At 35.7% G+C, this 21,294-nt stretch overlaps 2 protein-coding genes and 1 pseudogene across 3 annotated transcripts; 2 read left to right on the forward strand and 1 right to left on the reverse strand.

Annotated features, from left to right (window-relative positions):
* The first annotated feature begins 1,633 nt into the window (after positions 1-1,633).
* Positions 1,634-8,148, forward strand: LOC122312728 (annotated as a pseudogene).
* A 1,470-nt stretch (positions 8,149-9,618) lies between these two features.
* On the forward strand, positions 9,619-10,531 carry LOC122313799. The gene has a single exon (XM_043129039.1). The coding sequence runs from the start codon at positions 9,809-9,811 to the stop codon at positions 10,253-10,255; it is 447 nt and encodes a 148-aa protein (XP_042984973.1). The 5' UTR covers positions 9,619-9,808; the 3' UTR covers positions 10,256-10,531.
* A 2,932-nt stretch (positions 10,532-13,463) lies between these two features.
* Positions 13,464-17,689, reverse strand: LOC122313800. 2 transcript variants are annotated; one of them, XM_043129041.1, is made up of 7 exons: positions 17,499-17,689; positions 15,807-15,921; positions 15,611-15,670; positions 15,474-15,521; positions 15,287-15,340; positions 13,803-13,860; positions 13,464-13,695 (listed from the first exon to the last, which is right to left on the reverse strand). In XM_043129041.1, exons 2-7 carry the CDS (start codon positions 15,891-15,893, stop codon positions 13,652-13,654), a joined length of 351 nt encoding a protein of 116 aa, XP_042984975.1. In that variant the 5' UTR covers positions 15,894-15,921; positions 17,499-17,689; the 3' UTR covers positions 13,464-13,651. The 2 variants fall into 2 exon arrangements, with proteins under 2 accessions (XP_042984975.1, XP_042984974.1); XM_043129040.1 differs by having other exon boundaries at positions 17,521-17,680.
* Between the last annotated feature and the right edge of the window lie 3,605 nt (positions 17,690-21,294).

Below are 21,294 nucleotides of genomic sequence, written 5' to 3' on the forward strand. Positions count from 1 at the left end.
ATAAAAATAAAAAAACAATTGATGGCCTAGTGCCTAACTTATACTAGAAAGCAAAATAAAATAATTACAAAGGGAAATGGTCCTGGGTCCACGCCTCCTAGTTAAGGCCTCATGCTGTCAGTGGCCCATTAGTGGCCAGTATGACTCACAGCATGGGCTGCATGCTTGTGTGCGTGGGTCTTCAGGTTGGTGTCAGGCTAGCCTTGGTTGGTCCATGGTCCTTGCATGTGTAGCGCAGGTTGTGTGGGTTGGGCGCCATTGGTGAGTCGCTGGATTAGTCCATGGTGGGCTTGAGCATGGCAGGCTGCTACATGGCTCAGGCCAGTGGGGCCTGGGCTTTGGTTGGCATGGCCCAAGCTGATGGTGCCTGGGCGTTGATCAGCATGGCCCAGGCTGTGGTGCCTGGGCTTGGTCAGCAAGACCCTGGCCAAAGCCAGGGCATTGATCAGCATGGCCCTAGTCAAGACTGCTCAACGCCCTGGCCAAGGCCAGGCGTTGAGCGGCATGCCAGCATGCGTGGGCCTGATGGGCAGTCGAATCGTCAATTCCAATATGAGTGTGCATGCGTACGCTGCGCAGGTGCCTAGGCCATACATGAGCCTTGTGCCTACACACGGCCCATGCATGCGCGCGATGTGTGCGCATAGCCCATGCGTGCACGCACACTAGGCATTCATGCAGTCTAGCCCTGCGCTGAGCGTGGTGTAACAACTTCGCTTGCGTACGCGCGCTGACTGTTCATTACCTGATGAAGGGTGACCGTGGCCTAGCATTCACCAAGGGCTCGGTCTGTGGGCAATCAAGCAACACCAACAGTGCTGCTGGCGTGCTGTCTTAGCATGGGCAGATGCTAATCAAGGCATGGCCGGTGGCCTCCTGTCTTGGGATTTTGACAGTAAACCAAGCGGATCTTTGGCAACAGCAGCAGCGCTTCAGAAAACCTAGTCAACCAATAACCGTTTCCCCTAAAATAAATAAAAATTTCAAATACAAGTAAAGGGGTGGCACCTATAGGCTTATTATCCTTTTATTATTTTTATTATTTTTTATTTAATATTTAAGAAAAATAATTATTAATAAAATTGTATATTTTTTAATGATTAAAAATATTTAAAAAATACTTAAAAATAATAATAATAAAGTAGTAAGATGTCATTACCGAAGCCTATATCATATGTGCCACAACGCAAGCACTAAATGCGGGATGAAATACACTGCGCAGAACCCTACTGAGCATATCTCTTGTTCCAGCGGGTGGAGAAATGGACTGATCTCGTAAAGAAACCAAAGCGTGGATTGGTAGAGACTACGAGCATGCTGTGGTCTCAGAACCACTTGATTCTTGAGCATCACCAACCTCGAAAATCAGCGTAGCTGTCTTAACTAAGTGAGCATGGGGCTTTCTCTGCTTACAGAAAGACACTCCCCCGACGCTGCTGAGACTTCTCAGCTTTTCGAGGAAAGAGGTTCTTAATACTCTCTCTCTCTCTCTCTCTCTCTCTCTCTCTCTCTCTCTCTCGTTTTCTTGGGTTCTTGGTTCGTCTACTCTCTGCAAGAATTCTCAGTTTTTGGTTTTAGAGTTTCTTTGATACCATCACGTTATTCTCATTTTGTTAAAGTGGATTCTTATGTGACATAATTAATATATATTGCTTTGTATTGATGTTTGAAGGGAATTAAGGATATCTCTATTCTTAATTCAACAGAGATAATAAGCAAACTCTTGCAAGAAAGGAGAAAGAAACCACAAAGCAGAAATCTTGAGATGAAGTTCGGGAAAGAGTTCAAGAAACAAAAGGTGCCTGAGTGGACAGAAGCGTATATGGACTATAATGGTCTCAAAAGAATACTAAGAGAGGTAATGCGTTACAAGCAGAGCCTGCATCCTGCACTGCACAAAAGAGCCTCACAGCAGAAGCAGACATTCATGGACAGTACCACTGTCTTCAGTGCGCAACACATGCAATCTAGCAATCTTAATCAAAGTAAAACGGACGTCGAGAACCAAGTTATAGATGTTGACACGTTACAGCGAGATGGTTCCAAGAAGATATACAAGACCAAGTTCCTCGGTCGGTCGGAGGATGGAGGAGATGTCGAGACGATGTTTTTTGCAAAACTTGATGAACAGCTCAACAAGGTCAATACTTTCTACAAGGACAAGGTGAAGGCTCTGATTCATGAAGCTACACTGTTGAATAAACAAATGGATGCTCTCATTGCATTGCGGATCAAGGTACGGAACCTCATCTTAATCGCTCTAATTTAAAGGGACGCAGTCTTTCCAATGCTGCTTTGAGGATTTCCCCAACTAACATCACTTCAAAAGGAGATAAGAGTTCAGGTAAATTCTATGCAGTCCTAAAACCATCTGGAATGTTTTGCTCGTAGATATTAATGGAAGACAGACCTCCATGATCCATGTCAATATTATCTCTAGGAGTAAAATTATCAATTGGTAAAATAAAGAAATCTGTTTTGTACCAAAAGGAAAATATATATGTTCGCCACTTATGGTACTGTTTAGGGAACACCGTCAATTAGGTCATTTTTTTTGTTAAATGAGGAAGATGTTTGATATATCATGACAAAGTTTACATGTTGACGAAAGTTTTGGATTGTGCTTTATTCAGAGCAGTTAAGTCTGAGAGTTCATTTGAGCAATAATCATCAGCTAGAAGAATATACATGGACTAGTAGTGATGTAGTTCTCATTCATAATCACAATAACTCTGTTTACTTGAGAGATCAAGTGATTCTTTGAATGGACAATCTTACCGCCAAATCCACAGGAAAGGAGCATATGGGTTTGACTCCTGAAGTAGATACAGTTTATGATCATAAAAAAGACGAATCTACTGCTGAGATAGAACTCAATTCAGCACGCACCACCGGTTCTAGTACTGATCATGGAGAGCAGGTGAGGAATGACTACCAACAAGATCCTCTAAAAATTCTCGATCACGTGAAGATTAACAACACACTTGACTCGCCAATTTCAACCATAAGAGGTGTTTTCAAGGATTCCAAAGAGCAGGACTTGAGTTTTAGTAAGGAGGAACTAAGAAGAGTCGAAGAACAACTGAGACATGAGTTCATTGAATTCTACAACAAGTTGCGTCTTCTAAAGCACTACAGGTGATAAACGGTTTGTTTAGGCACATAAGATAAGGTCTTGAATTTTATGTTGTACAATTTTAGGTACTTATTCTTTTTTTTTTCAAATGGATGAACCAGTTTTATGAACCTTTCAGCATTTTCCAAGATAATGAAAAAGTACGAAAAGGTCAGGCATAAACTTAAAAGTGTATATTTTTTTTAGACACTAAAAATTATGGTTGCATTTCAATTACAAATAGTTTTCTGTTTAACTTATTGGATTGATGCAGATCACATCAAGGAGAGCAGCAGATCATACATGAAAATAGTGGATAACTCTTACCTTGGCAATTCTGATGAGGTTTCTTGGATTTCAGTTATTCCATCTAACATTTTTTCCCTGTTTTTTCCTATGTCTACTTATTAGATATTCAAATGCATAATGAATCCAGAGATCATTCCACTAATTTTTTGTTATCAGTAAAGAAGAACTTTAGTAATTGGAAAAGTAGGCATAGCCCACTGATTGATTCCACTGATTTAGGTTTGGTGCCAAAAATCTTGCTTTGCCTTAGTTTGTCCTTGCTGGTTGGAATGTCTTTCACGAACAAAATGTTTAATCAATTCACATCCACATGCAGAATTCAATAATCAATTGCTTTGACTCAGAATATGACCATCTCGAAGAGAGAACAATTTACAAAGGATATAGTTACCTTCTGTTGTGTAGGCAGGGGCCAAATCGAACTTCAATGGATCCAAAACAAAAATATAGCTCTCTTTAGGTAGTTTAATCACTTTATTCACTTGTAGGTTACTAGTCTTTTGGAGAGGGTGGAAGCTATCTTCATCAAGAACTTTTCAAACTCAAATCGTAGAAAGGGCATGGAGTCATTGAGGCCAAAGGCAAAAAGAGAAAAGCACAGTGTGACATTTCTTTCAGGTAAGTTTGTCAAAAAATGATTTTGCAAAGATGACTTGTAGTTCTGGTTCTGCAGCCTGCGTTGACTAACTTTTATTTTTACTTGTGAATTTTAGGCTTCTTTTCAGGTTGTTCAATTGCTCTACTAGTTGCCATTGCTTTAAGAATAGACGCGAGTAATCTGATGAATGAGGAGGAGGGAACACAGTACATGGAAAACATTTTCCCACTATACACGTAACCAAAGACCTCCCTGAAATGTCTATTCGCTCATCCATAAATTTTAACGTATAAAGAAAAATTTCAAAAACTTTCGTCCAGCGTGTGCTTTTTCTTTAATACAAGTAAATTTCCTTGCAGTTTATTTGCATATGTTGTACTACATATGCTCATGTATGCTGCAAACATATACTTCTGGAGGCGTTATCATGTCAACTATCCATTTATATTTGGTTTCAAGCAAGGGACTGAGTTGGGCTACCGAGAAGTTTTCCTCCTCAGCACTGGTCTTGCAGTACTTGCATCAGCTGGTTTCCTAGCAAACTTGCATCTGGACATGGATTCAAGTACTCATGGCTACAAGACGGTCTCTAAAATGGTTCCTCTGAGCTTGGTCACTGTAAGATTTATAAAGTAGAAAAGCTTTGTCTTCTACAGTGCCTTGAACTTGATTGTTACATCTGATTCCTGCTACAAGAATACATGACTGTTGCCTATCTTTCTCGCAACTTGTAATACTTATATAGGAGGGAAATGATGGTGAATAGGATCCCACATTGTCAAGGCGTGAGGAGTTTTCAGTTTATAATGATTCTGAATTTCTGAGAAGCTCAAATCATAACATTAACTAATCAATTTATAGTATAAGCCTAGAAGTGGCTTGGAATTTCTCTAGGTCATTACAAAATTTTAGCCTAATGCTCTAGTTACATGCTTAAGACAAAACTTCCTCAGATTTTAACTTCAGAATTTCTGTGTGCAGTTTGTGCTTGTGATCACCTTCTGCCCTTTCAACATTATATACCGTTCAAGTCGCTTCTTCTTCATTAAACGTGTTTTCCGCTGTATATGTGCCCCCTCTCTACCCGGTAATGGAATGTCAGTAACTTCATAACATTGCTAAGATGAATTGGACACCATCCTTGACTGTCTTTCTTTGCAGGTTACCCTACCAGATTTTCTCTTGGCAGACCAGCTTACCAGCCAGGTTTTACATTCCCATGATTTCAGTGGCTGCAAAAATTTAGGATCTATTAATTTCTCTTTTTGTTATGCTGTTTGTGGTTGTTTACCTCAGGTTCAGGTCTTTAGGAGCTTTGAGTTATACATATGTTACTATGGATTGGGAGAATACTCGAGAAGACAAAACAGGTGTCATCGTCATGAAGTCTATAATACCTTCTAGTTCATTGTTGCAGTTATACCATATTGGCTGCGCCTCCTGCAGGTAACATCAAACTTACTCTTTTCCGTGTTTTTTAGCATGTATGGTGGAACTGTACATGAGATTACAAAAATTATGAGGTTAGGATAAGTATTATTTGTAAATGCAAAAGTTGGCTAGAATTAGATGACTAAATGATAAGGTTTATCTTATCATTATATTTGTAATTTTTGGATGAATGTAAAATAATTATCGACTTTATCTCTAAACAACATTGAGTTTATATAAAAGTCTTAGATGTTGTTTAGATAAGTTATTTAAGTAAAAATCGAGTCTATGAAGATCTGCATTTATTCAAAACAAAAGCTGAACAGAAATTAGTCACTGCAGAAGAGAGTTATAGTGAAATGTCAGCAATCCGTCAAGAGATGTCTTCGCGACTGTTGCTAATTGTCAGTAGAATCCTACTTCGACTAGAACTCTTTCTAAACTTTCTATTTAGAGGGATTCGGTTTTATAACTCCTTATGGATTCTAGAGAGGATATTCCAAGTGCTATGAGAGAAAATTCATTTGAGAATTTCCATTTTGCTTTTTATCTCTCCTTGAGTGTGATCATACTTCAAGTGTGAAGGATCGTTGATTGGATTTCAGCCATTAAAGTTCCAAAAGGAAAGACAATATTTGAAGATCGCTAAAGGTTCTAGCTGTTATGTGGTAGAAGACAAACAGGTCATTTGTCTGGACAAGTAAGAGAGTCAAGTTGCAAAGATTTTATAATTGATGATTACTTGTGATTAATTTTCAAATAATAAAATTGACTTTCGTAGGTTTGGTTGCCCTGTAGAATTTTACCTTTAAAGAGTTTTTTAAAGGTTTTTCCTTCATATCCAATTGTTATTTTATGCAAGTTTGTTTGTTTACTTTAAGTATTTGATTCATTTAATAATCATAATATTAAGATCTAACTAATTTGTTCAAAGAAATTGATAGAAAATTTCGTGGTTTTACAGGGGTACGTTGAGAATTTCACTATTGTTGAGTTCCTTTCTATACTATTTATCCTCAGCATACTTCGTTGATTTTCTGACTAGTTCAGAGGATAATTTTATTCCCGGGATACGACAGTCCTTGCATCATGCTGATTTCTCTGTTCAGCTTGCACCACTGGCTTCTTTCATCAATTCAAATTTGTTTGCTTGTCCTTAACAGTGGCTGGACTGCTGTTTGGGCCTTTGGCGACCTAAATGGTTCGTGCATTCATTTACTTAATCTGATGATCCAGATTTAGACGGCAATTATCATTGCATCAATCATGTATCCATTGAAGCTTGTATAATTTCAATCCTAGAAAACATAAACAAGGGTCATGGAGCACCTTTTTTTCTCCCCAAGTTAGAAAAGACTGTTCAAAATATGATCTCATTCAGATGCCAAAATGGATCTATATCCGACTACGTAATGCTCATGCATCCATTTGCATTTCAGGACTAAATAACTAGAAGAGTTACAAACGTTTATTTTACAACATTACATTCAACTAACTGCATTGTAAAAAAATGGACAACATATTGACGGATAGTCAACATCATTTTGTAGTGCATTCGCCGATTTTACGAAGACAAAGATGCAATGCACGGGTAAAATGGTTTGAAGTACTTCTCGACCATTGTTGCAGTTATTATTAGAACAGCTTTTGAGCTAACGAAGAGAATAGCCTGGATGGTGTTTGCTTTAGTCAGCTCTGCCATTGCAGTAACAATGAATACGTATTGGGATATAGTTGTTGACTGGGGCTTCTGCAAAGGCAATCAAGGAACAGATTATTGAGAGATAAACTTCTCATTTCCAGAAAGAGTGTCTACTTTGCAGCTATGGTATTTTTAAGTCTCTTGATATGAGAGATATGTAAATTCTCTTGTCATTTCTTTGTAATCCAATTTGTTTGTGGCCCTTTGTTTGCAGTTCTTGAATATAGTACTGAGACTTGCTTGGATGCAATTGGTGTTGGGATTCAGATTGCATTCTTTTCGTAAGATGACCATAACAACCACAATGTCATGCCTAGAAATTATTCGCCGTGGCATTTGGAGCTTCTTCAGGGTGTTTATCTGTAGAGGATGCTTTCATTCTAAAGTTCTAATAAAATTATCCCAAGTTATCAGTTTGTTTTAATTTGAATGCAGTGGATACTAAATACGAAAGGGTCAAAGAGTTGCCGTCATTAAAGCACACACAGATTATCTAAACCACTATTCTTAAGCTCAGGTGTGATAGATGGCTAAAGGACTAATATATACAATGATTAAATTTCGCACAAAATGTTGACAGGCATACTGATAGGTTACACTTTTTAGGGATAGCCAAACCTGGTGTATGTTCCTAATTTGTTTGTGCTTCAACCTTGGGGGTTTATTCAATCAGGTTGGAAAATGAGCACCTAAACAATGTTGGCAAATACCGTGCATTCAAGTCAGTGCCACTTCCTTTCAGTTACAATGAGAATGAAGATGATGATGAGACAGAAGATGATGAGGATGATGATGATGACAAGGATGATTAAGCATCAACATGACAAACACATACTTCTCAAACAAAGCCATGAAGCTAATATGCATTTGCACTGGAAATGATCTCTAGTCCTAGAAAACCACATAAAAGATATAATGCTGGTGAACTTGAAGGAAGAATCCCTAAAAGCCAGAACGATCAGCCTGTCCAAATGCTGCGCAGGCTCTGGCTAAATCACTTCATTTCTTTTCTTCTTTTTTTTTTTTTTTTTGGTAGGCCTTGCAAAGGTGTTGAAGATGCCTTAGAGGAAGTTTTGTGTCAATGGTTCCTCACAAAGCCGTACAAAGATTCTTCATTCATCAATGCACAAAATCCTGTTTGGATTGTCAAGGTGCATGTTAATCTTTAACCTTTTTCAGGGCTGAGGGGGGAGTTAAATACTGCTAACTCCCAATAAATGGACATTGTTTCTGGCAGATATGTAAACACAGGAATGGTATCATCTTTCCCTTTAAACCAACCAACCAGATCACCTGGCGATTGAGAATTTCCAGGACATGTTGGATTTCATGTTGTACTCTTGATTGCCAGTGACTTGAGTCTTGTGCACTTAAAGTACCTTATCTGAGGGATTATAACTGATTTTTAATGATTTGATGTATTTTTTCCTGTTATAAGATATGTGAAAGTTAAAATTTATTTCGTAAATTATAACTAGGAAGCGCACATGAAAAAATGGAAATTTTTTGGTGACAAGCTTGGGATACAGGACCTGGTACCCCAATAAAAATCTGGCTTCCTTCACAAAGTAAAGATTGCTTTCGAGTTGGGTATTATATATATATATATATATATATATATACTTTGGGTGAGAAGATGAAAGACAGGAATGGAGGGTAAATTAGAGAGCATGCAGTCAGAGATTGTCTCTATGGTAAACAAAGTTCCTCATTTGATAAAACAATTCACATGAGATAAGATGAGATGTTTTGTTAAAATTTGAATAAAATATTATTATAATATAAGTTTTTAATATTAATTTTATTTTAAAAATTAAAAAATTATAATAATTATATGAGATAAGATAGTTTGGATTTAAGTATCTAAATTAGTCTAACTATATATATATATATGATGTCTTTGTGAAAAGAAAGGAAACAATTTCTTTTGGCTCTATCTCATCACTATGGAGAGGGAACTAATATAGGGGTTGAAAGTTGTGTATTTGGTCGTTCATGAGGTGGAGTCGACTCAAAAGTGGTCGTTGAAAGGCTGCATGCATGGCCACGTTAACTGCCTTTCGCTACTCCGAAGAGATGGAAAATTTTGTACACTATACGCTTATTTTATTTTTAAGTTTATGTGCAAAGCTTATAATCTATATTATTTAAATTTTAAAATTTATTGTTTAAATTAAACTATATCATATAAATATTTTATTATATATGTTCTATATATCAATTTGAGAATACGAGCTTTCATTAATCAATTATGAAAACAATAAGCTTATAATTTTTTATTATTATGTTACAACTTTATTTCCAACTGTGTGTAGTTATGTAAAATTGAAACTATTTTTAATGAAAAATTTGTTAATTGTAAAATGAGTTGTAAGTGATTTTCCAGCACTTGGTCCGACAAAACTCCAAGAAATCTAAAATCAGGAGTTTAACGAATTTACAAGGCAAAGAAAATTTAAAAAAAAAAAAGGAAAAGGAAAAAGCAGAGCTCGAAGGGTTTTAGTAAGGGTTTTTAATCAGTCATGGGGGGCGCGCTCTCTTCCACAGCAACGAGCTCCAGCAACACTACCACCCCTGTTAATCGTCTTCTAACTCGGCCATTCCCATCGATTCTCAAAACCTCGACTGATCTCCGAACTCAGCAAAGCCCAGCATGTCCGATTCTGATTCTAAAACCCTAGACCCCGAATCGACAACCCCCAAAACCGACGACCTGGAAAATTCAGCTTCAACCAAACCCCTTGATCCCTCAATCGGAGATACCGAAGCCATCCAAAAGGATTTGGGCCAAGCGGAGAAGGAAAATGGGGAGGAAGGGGAAGAAGAGGGAGAGTGTGGGTTTTGCTTGTTCATGAAGGCGGGCGGTTGCAAGGAGAGCTTTATAGCGTGGGAGCAATGCATTGAGGAGGCTGAGAAGATGAAGGAGGACATTGTCGAAAAGTGCGTCGAGGTAACTGGGGCGTTGAAGAAGTGTATGGAGGCTCACGCCGACTACTACGAGCCGATACTCAGGGCCGAGAAAATGGCCGAGGAGGAGGCCATTAGGGAGTTGGACATTGAAAAGGAGAAGGAGAGGGAAGCTTCTTCTGAGGGTTCGTAGCAATATGTGGTTTTGGACTCAAGGGGCTTCTGACCGATTGAGACAATAGGTGCTTTTTTCTCTTCTTTAAATCATGATTTATCAGGCATAAAAAGCTTATTTTCTGCGGCTATGAGCGGCGGTGAAAGAAAATAATTTAGGACTTTTCTCCTCTCTCTTTTTGTTTTTCTTAAGAAATTAATTTGAGGATAAGGAGGCCTGCTTACAGGCAATTAAGCAGCCCTGTTCAATGGAGTTTTTGCTTCATAATAATTGGTTGATGAATTCTTACCTTTACCAACTGTTTCATGATTACGTTCTCTATTTCAGTGTCAGATTCTTCTGCTTACCTTATTACCTCTTCTCCGTTGGAGTGTTCTGTTCCTATTATCGGAATTATTGTAGTTGTATCTATGGAGTTCTTAGTCTTGGTTGGGCTGACCTTGAATAATGAAAAGCTCGATCATCAAAATCTGTTTTCATTTCTTCTCCTAGATATTTTGAAGTGTTGGTTGAGGGTTGTAAAAATTGAGCTGACCGTGTATAGTTCGGGGTTGCTGCCAGACTGCTAATCATGGTATTTTATAGTTGTTGCAAACAACTTATCAAAAAAATATTTGTTGGAAGCAATACACAGAAATGCTTAAAAATGCCAACCAAGAACACATCATCTACTCTCCATTATGTTAACAACAATTCTTTTTTTTTTTTTTTTTGATAAGTATGTTAACAACAATTCTATTTGAACCTCATCATCTACTCTCCCATTATCTTATGAAATCAAATTTTTAATATTAGTTATAGTTATTGGATGAAAAATAGTATATCTACGAAGTTAGTACTTTCATTAAGTTAGTAAAAGTCTTTTAGTTTTCCTAATTCATTTCTTCTTGTTTTCTCAACTCATGCCTTTTTTGTAATCAATAGATTCATAAACAATGGGTTCATGAAGTTCAATGAATCATTATTGTGATGAATTTTAACTTCTACCAATTATTAAATGAATACATTCTCTCCAGCAGCCTTAATTTTTAAGCTTACCTTATTATCGCTTCTCTGCTCAAGTGTTCTATTATTTTCCTTCCTAATTTTTTGGTGATTTCCTTTGGATTATTGAAAGGAGCTTCTTTTTTTAATCGAAAGGAACAAAAACTTTATTGATAGTCAGAATAGGCAAGACTCCAAGTACATAAAACCTATACAAGAGTGTCACCTATGCATGTTGATCTAGTGATACAAGAAACTCAAGAATATTCATGCCATTAAAATAAATTATAATTAACAAATGGGGTAAAATTTTAAAAAAGAAAGTTCTAAGCTCTTCCATTGACTGCTCATGATCTTCAAAGCTTCTTTTGTTCCTCTCCCGCCGAAGACACCACCATAGGCATAGTGCAACCATCTTCTAGATTGCTGCAACCTGTAAATTACCCTAAAGGCCTCTCCAAGATGCTACAAGATTGATCGCCCTTCTCGGCATCACCCAAGCCATGAAGTAACAGGTGATCAAAAGACTCCGAACTCTTTTTGCACATCCAAGTTTGCAACACCAATCCATGACAATGAATAGGAGGTGGTTCATACCAAGAAGATTGCCTTTAGGAGTGCCTTGGTCCTCCAAATGCTCTTCCATGGAAATGGACTTGCATTTAGAGGGTGCCAAGAAATCTTATCTTTATCTCCCCCCAATGTAATAATAGGTCCGCATAGTTTGGTTGCTACATTGTGGCAATTCACTTTCCCCGGCTAGTCTATGTTAATTGAGTTTTTGGTTATTTTGTGTGATTTTGGGTATTCTATTCTGCAATTGTTTGATTGAATATTAGATGTCTACTTGGTAGAGATTCGTATGTGTTTTTTTTTAATTTCAAACAGCACACTTCACCCGTTAGCCGGATTTTATGTGGTCCTTCTGCCACTTTCTGGACATGTTGGTTTATGCAATTTTTCACCCTGACCTTATTTATTTTATACGTAATGTTTCAACCTGAATTTATTATCTAAGACTTTAGTTAGTTCATGAATTTGTGCGAACCTTTCAGGTTCCTTCCATTATAGCTGGAAGTATGATTCATATGGTGCTCATTGTACTGATCTGAATTCACGCAGATATGATTTCAGTTATAGGATAGGTTTTCTATGTGTCCCAGATATTTTTGCATGACAGCACTAGCATATTTATCTTTTTCCCCACCAGATGTTCTCCTTTAGGTTGAAAGTAAGACAGACTTAGCTTGGGTATATAAGGGCATAATGTGTTGAAGGGGTTCAGTAATTAGTCTATCATGCCTTATTGCTTCCCTTTGATAGTCTAACTGGCAGTTACCATTTGGGAGTGTTTTTAATGTCATTCTAGATTTTGAATTTGAGTCGATGCATTTGTTCATAGAAATAACAAGTTCGTGTTGCCATTGTCGAGAATGTTATATGCTTGTCGGTTTGACATGCCCTTTTGGAAAATCTGGGCATTTGGTATTTTCGGGGTTTTGAGAATGATCTGTCAAGGCCTGCCTTTTTAAACAGATTTACTTGGTGTGGTTTAAAATGTTAGTGAATTAATTACCCTTTGTGTGCTAATTAATTAATGTAGAGTTTTTATGGGAATGCAATACTTTATAGTAAGAACGCAATCAGCTTGATTTGAGAGATGGTAATAAAGCTATGCTCAACCCAACACTTAAAAATTGGCCTTATGATTCCCACAAATTAATGTGGTCTTATATGATTCTTTCGATTTACTTTACAATAAAAGTAACTTTATAATTTAACGAATCACATCAAGCCACATCAGTTTGAGAAATTATTTTTGTGTAATCCCTTTATGGTTAGAGTATTTTCCTACCATCACTGTTGTTGGTTGAAAACCAGTTTCCTTTTAGAACCTCTAAGAAAAGTTCTGTTCCATCTGCAAGTCGAATAAAATCCATTCATTGTTCATTTGATACGAGTAACCTTTGGACGACTTTGAATGGTACTTTTACTTTTCTTTTTTTCTATTTTGTTTTTTTTTTCCCTTTATGTGATTTGAAAAAGTTTCTCTCAAATTCAATATCAAGGGATGTAGAGGATTATTAGTACGATCAGACAACCGAGTAACATGCAAGAACAGCAAGAAGAAGAAAAACATTACCTTGCAAGTCATTAGTAAGCCTCTTTTTTCTTTTTTCTTTTTTCTTTTTTTTTCATTTACCAAAAAATAGGCAACAATGTCCCGAATGAGGAAAACACGTTACAGCCGAAAATAAAGCTCCATAAATCTCAACTGCATCATTGTTGTTTGTTCCTTTTATAGGCTTACAACGAAATATTTCACCAACTTTATTCTGGAGAACAACATAGAAGTACACATTACCTATGTAGGTATCAGAATAACAATCAGCAGTCCTTACAAGATTATAAGAGCACCAACGGTCTCGTTCATACATTGGCAGTTCCATCCTCAGGCGGAGCACTTGCTCCATCTACAAAAAGAAATATATATATATATATATATATAATATAATATGGTAAGGAAGAGTTCTTAGAATGAGCCGTAGAGCTTAACAGAATTTCAGCAATCACTGCGTACCTTCCCCGTCTGACGGAGCATAAGGAGATTTCCGGTATCTTGTTTGCTGTTGTGTGGGCTACACCACATAGAGCACCGAGAATAACATGTCATCAGCAGTGTGTGTGTATATATATATATATATATATTATATGGTGCGTACAAATCTCAAAACCAAAATTATTTTACTCATTTTAGAAGTTAGCTTCTATACATGGTTGGAAGATTGCCAATTTTTTTTTTTTTTTATATAAGTAAGAGAGAGATTTTATTAATCCACGTAATTAGGAAATGCCCAAGTACACATGAATGAAGTATACAAGAAAAGCCTAATTACATGCTAAGCGCTACTAAAAGCAGCATAAAATTAAGCCATAAGGTAGATCTATATCAAATTAAGCCACCTCCATTTATAAGCGTCTTTTCGAAAGATCACCTAGTAAATCTAGCACTTCCTTTAATTGTAATACCATCATAGATGCATGCTCAGTAGCCTCAACGCCATTGCTTGAAGCAAGTCTTGCATGCTTGATGTAACCTGTGCCTCGAGTACGAGCTCATACGTGTATGTGTGCATGCATCATAAACACCCTTCCCAAAGGATGGTCCATTTCCTTTCAACTAGAATGTGGTTGAATGCTAGAATAACTTCCAAACTCTAGGAATCATTCAAGAGTCATGACAGGAATGATATGGACACAGTGGGAGTAGGGGAGTGAATCCAAACCATCAATCTGACCAACCCAACCCATGGGTTGGTTTTCCTTGGGTGCATGGGTTGCTCTAGTACCAAAACTTCAAAAACTGAGGGGGCTATTCGTTTTTGTTGGCGATTTTGCACAACTTGACGAAACTGAATTAAATATGACACGTTATATATGTATTTTAAAATATTTCCAACCAAAATAAGGACATTTGCTTTCTTTTCATTAGCCAATATTCTAATGTCCTCTGCACTTGTTTTTTTTTTTTTGCCTAATTGATCTAAAATGAAAATCAATTACTGAAAGTTACGATTGTTGGCCAAAATGATTAATTTCTGTAACAAAATAATTCAAGTTGGAATCAGCAATAAAAAGCACGAATGGACTGGACAGTACTTGCCCAAACCAACGACTAAATGCGAACCAACCACTTGTGGACTAGTGATTTGGTTATTCAATACTAGTTTCTTTTGGTAAGGATATTTTGATAAACTGATTAGATTAGTTTAGATTAGTTTAACGGCATAATTGATTTTACCAAAACTTGTATGCTGATACTGAATTATTATACATTACTTCAATACTCTATATACTCCAAAATTGGTAATTCAAGGTCGCCTAAGGTGTAATTAGCTTTACGAATTCTAACCAAAATACACATACATGCATAAATACATACATACATATATATATATATATAGAGAGAGAGAGAGAGAGAGAGAGAGAGAGAGAGAGAGAGAGAGAGAACAACCATCATAGCAATCAAAGCACAACCATAAAATAAGTAAAATAAATTAACACCTGCAATTTGGGCCGAAGGGCTTCAAGTGGTCCTTTGGGCTTCTCAACACCTTGCTGTTCTCAAAAAAAGCATAGAAGTTTTTTTGAAAAGTCCAAAGCATTGAAGATATTAGTTGAGTAACTTAAATCTGCTCCCCAATGCTATAAAGGACAAGTAAAAATGAATTAAAATATAAGTGAAAAGTACCTTTCCCAGAGCCCAATCAGCAGAATCAAAGTAAGCACGTTCATGGTCCTGACATCAAAGCCAAATATAGATGAAAACCAACTCAAATAAACAACCAGACAGAGCAAAGCAATCACAATTTTAAAAAACAAAATCACCTTCGAAATAAGTGGCGGTTTCTTGGGCACTATTCCCCCATATTTCTTCTTTACTACCTCCTACATATAAACAGAGTAAACTACGAATTTGAGTAATTGCTGCAATTGTAAGTTAGAAACTTTCCAAGAAATACAACATGAGTCTTAAAAGATCAACTGTGTACAGAAATCCAAAAAAAAGAAAACGAAAAACAACCTCCTCTTGAGATGAGAGCGTGGGTTTTTCAGACTCCTCAGGGACACGTCCATCCACATGCTCTTTGATATCCTCCACACCTGACATAATGACCTTGCAGCACCCAACCAAACAGCTGCAGCAGCAAAACACTTATCCAAATTAACATTTTGGTATACTTATTTATTTATTCTGATTGGTAAGTTTCACACTGATACAGGAGCAACTAAGCCCAAAGCAAAGAAGGCCCCTAGTTTTTTTGTCCAGCCAATTAGCTAACACAAGATCAGTCTTTTATTATTATAATTTATACTATAATTTGTTTAGTATTTTTATAATGTTTAAGTGACTTCTAATGAAATTGGATGGTAAAGATTTATTTGTTCTATAAAAGATGAAGGGCTGTGATTCTAGGATTAATGAAGGATGTTATAGATAGCCTCTTTTGAGCCATTGTACATGCCCTTTTTCTTTAATAATAGCTGAAATTTCATATTCTCATTTTTTGGACCCTTGGAGCCTTGAAAGTAATAATTTATTGTCCCTACACTGTCCTACATTCTCTCTCTTTGATATAATCTTTTTCATCATTGGGATTTTTTTTTTTATATATATTAATATACTGCAAATTATGTTTTTTTTTTTTTTATTGGCACCGGGTGTCCAGGAACTACGTCCCAAATAATCCCGGGGGTGCATAGGCCCTCAGCTAGGAGTTTCCCGCAAGTGCACCTCAAGTAATCAAGGAGAAAATCCCATAGTCTGATGGCCCCTAGAAATTATTTGCACCCAAGGAGATTTGAACTTTAGACCTAGGGAGAGCATACCTCCAAGCCCAAGGCCCTTACCACTTGAGCCAACCCTAGGGGTTTTAAGCATCATTGGGATTTCTTTTTCATCGTTGGGATTTCTTCTTAACTCCTTTGTAAGCATCATCAGGTTGGTAGTAAAAGCAACAAATGATGACAGACACAATACCATGGCTTCCTTAACGAGCTAAAACATCAACTTGCTCAAGTTTCTCGTAAATTTCCACATTGAAAGAGGTGTGTGAATTCTTAACAGCTAACACATCAACTTGCTTTCGTAATAAGACTAATTAAATTAAAAAACGTAATATATTCCAGGTTATAATATGTAATATTTATAAGTAAAAGTCATTCAAAGTCCCTGCAGAAGGTCGCTAGAACAGAAAAAAGAAGTACAGCCTAATAAATTGATATAAATCGATTATTGCAGTAACTATATTATCCTTACCAGAGCATTTCCAAAATTGTCTAAGCAATATACGATATCATATCAAATTAGTGCATCCATCAACGTCTTGCAGTTGTCAAATGCTCTTAGTTCCCAACAGTACATTAATTGGGTGCAATCAAACTTCTCATTTTATAAATCATCTACGAGTCACAAAATAAACGTGGGGAAGAAATCCAAACAAGAACCTATCAAGAATAATAAAAGAACTCGAAACAAGAAAAAAAGACCGAAAAAAACACGAGAGACATTCGAGTTCTGTAACATTTAATAAATTCAATATAGATTCCGAGCAGCCAGCTAAATCAAAAAATATTTTTCCATGTAATTTCATTACTAACTCATAAATAAACAGCAATTGAGCTGAGATAGCGCAAGATCTAGAGATTATCCGATGTCACAATTCCAAACAGGAAAACAATTATCGGAAAATATCGAATAAAAGAAACTACTGACCGTGGAAACCCTAGGGTCGTACCTTCAATTGAAGTTTGAACTAGATCGAGACCTTGAGAGAGAAATCAAAATCTAGATAGAGATCGAAAGAAAGGGATTGTGTAATATTAGTGTTCAGAGAGAGCGAGAGAGTTGGCCACGCGATTTCTTATATAGGGTTGGATGCAAGGAGAAATGCTCAGCTGGTGAGAGCTACATTAATATATTAGTGGTCCTGGGTAAAATCGACGTCGTCTTACAGTAAATGGCGTTTGATATATGATAAACGACCGTTAAAATCATGATAAATATTTTAGCGACACAACAAATTTTATAAAATTAACTTATAAGCTAACTCAATTTAATGTGATAGGTTAAATTATAATATCATTTTTATTATAAATTTGATTTTTTTGTGACTATAACATTTTTATTAAATCATTCACATCGTAAAATATTTTTTATAAGAAGTACCACAACTATAAAAAAATTTCACAAAAATAAATCTCAAATTAATATAACTTTATATGATATATTAAATCTATTTTATAATAAAAATAATTTATAACATGACGTATTATATCAAATCACGTCAATTTATAAGTTTATTTTTATAAAATCTATTTACAAATAAAACATTTCATCTTTTATTTTATCTATTAATCATTTTACTTATCTTAAGTCATTTTATTACATCAAAAGTAGTACTTTTTATTTTTAAAAAAATGAGTGTAGCACAGGAACACATGAAGTATCATATCTCTAGGTTTTTGCACATTTTTTTGTATCTTAATTTTTCAATTTTATCAAATCTTAATTTATTTTTCCAAATTAAAGATTGTCAAATTTTTCTTGTTTGGTTACAATGTTTAGATAAGATGAGATGAGATATTTTTTTAAAAATTGAATAAAATATTATTACAATATAATTTTTTAATACTAATGATTTGAAAAAATTAAATTATTTATTATAATTTATATAGAGATTTAAAAAAGTTATAATAATAAAATGAAATAAGATAGTTTAAGTTTGGGTAAACAAACGAGGTGCACCGTCGTTTGAATAGTGAGTTGAGTTGAAATGAAAGTTAAAAATTGAATAAAATATTTTGAAGATATTATTTTTTAATATTATAATTATTTTAAGATTTGAAAATGTTAAATTGTTTATTATATAAATTATACGAAAATTTAAAAAAAAAATTGTAATGATAAGATGAGATGAAACATTTCTTGTATCCAAACGGGACCTAAACTCTATTTGGACGATAGAGTATTTTGAATTACTATTAATTATTTTATCATTACGATTCATATAATTTTTATTATTTTTTATGACTATTCGCTACTAATTAATATTTTATTATTATTTTTTCATTACTCTTTATAAAATTTTAAAGATCATCTTATTATCCAAATGAAAAAAAATCTAGTTACACACACAACTGTGTGTTAATATGTGCATCAATCTAATATGATTGATCAAAAAATAAATTTTATTAAAAATAATATTAATTTAAATTTTAAATATAAATAAATCAAGAGAGACGCTTCACACCGGTCGGGCTATAAATGAGATAAAAAAAGCCCTCCATTCATGTAATGTCACGTAGGAAAAACCAATGTTAGACAAATGGGGTCAACCACAGGGAATCATCAATTTCTTAACCCCATTTTCGTCTTTCCGTCTGCAAGCCCTTCTCCCCTTCTCGCATAGCACTTGTCTCGGACGCATCCCATCTCAGCATGACGCCGACGGACGCCTCCCAGCACAACGCCGACGGACGGACACATGCATCTCAGCACGATGCTGAAAGTGTAGTATCTCAGCCCGACGCCGACTCAACCATCTCACTGTGAAGCCGACAGTGAGAAATCGCATCCTTCTCAGTCTGAAGCCGACACCGACGTCGCTGCCTCTCTCTTCCGACTCGATTGCACCACCCTTCGGCCTCTGTTCTCACCCCTTCATTTTTTATGGCTGTGCTTCTAGTTTAACCGTCGAGCAGAGTTCCAACGCCAGCATTCCACCACCACCAGTCCAATGCCGAGTATCCATTGCCCACCTCAGAAATTGCCCACCATCTCAGTCGTTCACTCACCCAAGCCGATTTCGCCCCTACGCCCACATGAATAATTGCCCAGATATTCTGGGGCGAAAGTACCCAGTTTCCAAAAACAAAACATGCACAAATCAGTTTTGATGAGATTGGTTTGTGGTTTCCTCTTGCGCATTTGTGTCTCTTGGAGAGATTGAATGCTTTGGGTTTTTGCGTGGTGTGGAGAGTAGATTTCAGCGATAATCCATGATGATGAAGGCCCTTGAGAAACTTTGATTCTCAAAATAATACGGAGTCCAGTGATGAAGATTTGCTAACTGCAATAATCTCTTTGATGAAGCTCTTTTCCCTCATGGCTATCAATCTGGTTGTTGCCCACCCAAAAACCCATATATGAAGCTCCTTAGCAAGCTTGTTTTTGCTCTGTTCTTGCTTTGCCTCATCTTTACTGAACTTGGTGAAAACACTACACTTGAACAAAATCATAGAAACCAAGTTTAAATGGACTATTTTTTTTTTTTTTTCTGTTCAAGGGAGGTGTAATACCCTAGTCTTACTATGTGAGTCTTTACATCATTTTATTTTATTCTTTAAGTTAAATATGTTCATGTAAATATTTTTATTATTTTATTTAGATGGGTGTGTTTTTACTTTTATGTGGGTTGTTAAAATAAATTAAGTACATGATTTTAAGGCCTTATAATATTTTCTCCTTAAATCCTAAAATTTTATTATTTATGAAAGAGCACAAATGATTCTCACCATTGGATTGGTAATTGAAATAGTTATCGTCCTAAATCTAATCATAACCCTCCATTTCCTTAAGCTTTTAATGATAAAAAATTTAACTAAGCTTTCTTCTCTTCAAACCCATCGGTCTACACCTAATAGATGAAGAATTTCCTCTTCAAACCCATCGGTCTACACCTAATAGATGAAAAATTTTCTCTTCAAAATCATCGGTCTACATCTAATAGATGAAGAATTTTCTCTTCAAACCCATCGGTCTACACCTAATAGATGAAGAATTTCCTCTTTAAACCCATCGGTCTACACCTAATAGATGAAGAATTTTCTCTTCAAACCCATCAGTCTACACCTAACAAATGAACCCCTTCAAACACATCGGTCTACACCTAACAAATGAAGAATAAGTCTTCTTCATCTCTCTTTCCATGCTAGCCAACGCCACTTCTCTCTTTTCTTCTCCTCTTCAAGAAATCAAACTCCTCTTATTTTCTTCAAGTTTTGGACCTTCACTTCACCTCTTGAAAGAATCTAGGAGCTTAAGGTAAATTGTTTAATATGATTTTATGTGATTTTGGAAGCTAACTAAATTGTTTAGTTTATGTTTTGATGTTATGTTTTATATATATACATATATGCTCTGTTTTAAGGAATTAAGTATTTATATGGGGATGTTTTGATGTTATGTTTTATATATATACATATATGCTCTGTTTTAAGGAATTAAGTATTTATATGGGAATGTTTTGATGTTATATTTTGTATATCTATATATATGCTCTGTTTTAATGGATTAATTATATATATAGGGCTGTTTTGATGTTGTGTTTTGTATATATATATAATTATGTTCTGTTTTAAGTGATTAAATGCATATGTGGAGTTGTTTTGATGTTATGTTAACTAAATTAACTATCTTCTTATGTTACTCTTGTAAGGATTTGTCGAGATGGTAGTTAATTGAGGTAACATTAAGGGTAGAAAACGACATTAGATTTTTAATATTTTAG

The sequence above is a fragment of the Carya illinoinensis genome, chromosome 6 (genome assembly GCF_018687715.1).
Source record: "Carya illinoinensis cultivar Pawnee chromosome 6, C.illinoinensisPawnee_v1, whole genome shotgun sequence".
In the NCBI taxonomy this organism is placed as follows: domain Eukaryota; kingdom Viridiplantae; phylum Streptophyta; class Magnoliopsida; order Fagales; family Juglandaceae; genus Carya; species Carya illinoinensis.

Coding starts and splice junctions, on each gene's coding strand:
- LOC122313799 (XM_043129039.1), top strand. CDS start 9,809: ATGTCCGATTCTGATTCTAAAACCCTAGACCCCGAATCGACAACCCCC.
- LOC122313800 (XM_043129041.1), bottom strand. CDS start 15,893: ATGTCAGGTGTGGAGGATATCAAAGAGCATGTGGATGGACGTGTCCCT. Junction 13,861..15,286: donor CCCTTCGGCCCAAATTGCAG/GTGTTAATTTAT, acceptor TATGTGGTGTAG/CCCACACAACAGCAAACAAG. Junction 13,696..13,802: donor TGCTCCGTCAGACGGGGAAG/GTACGCAGTGAT, acceptor TTCTTTTTGTAG/ATGGAGCAAGTGCTCCGCCT.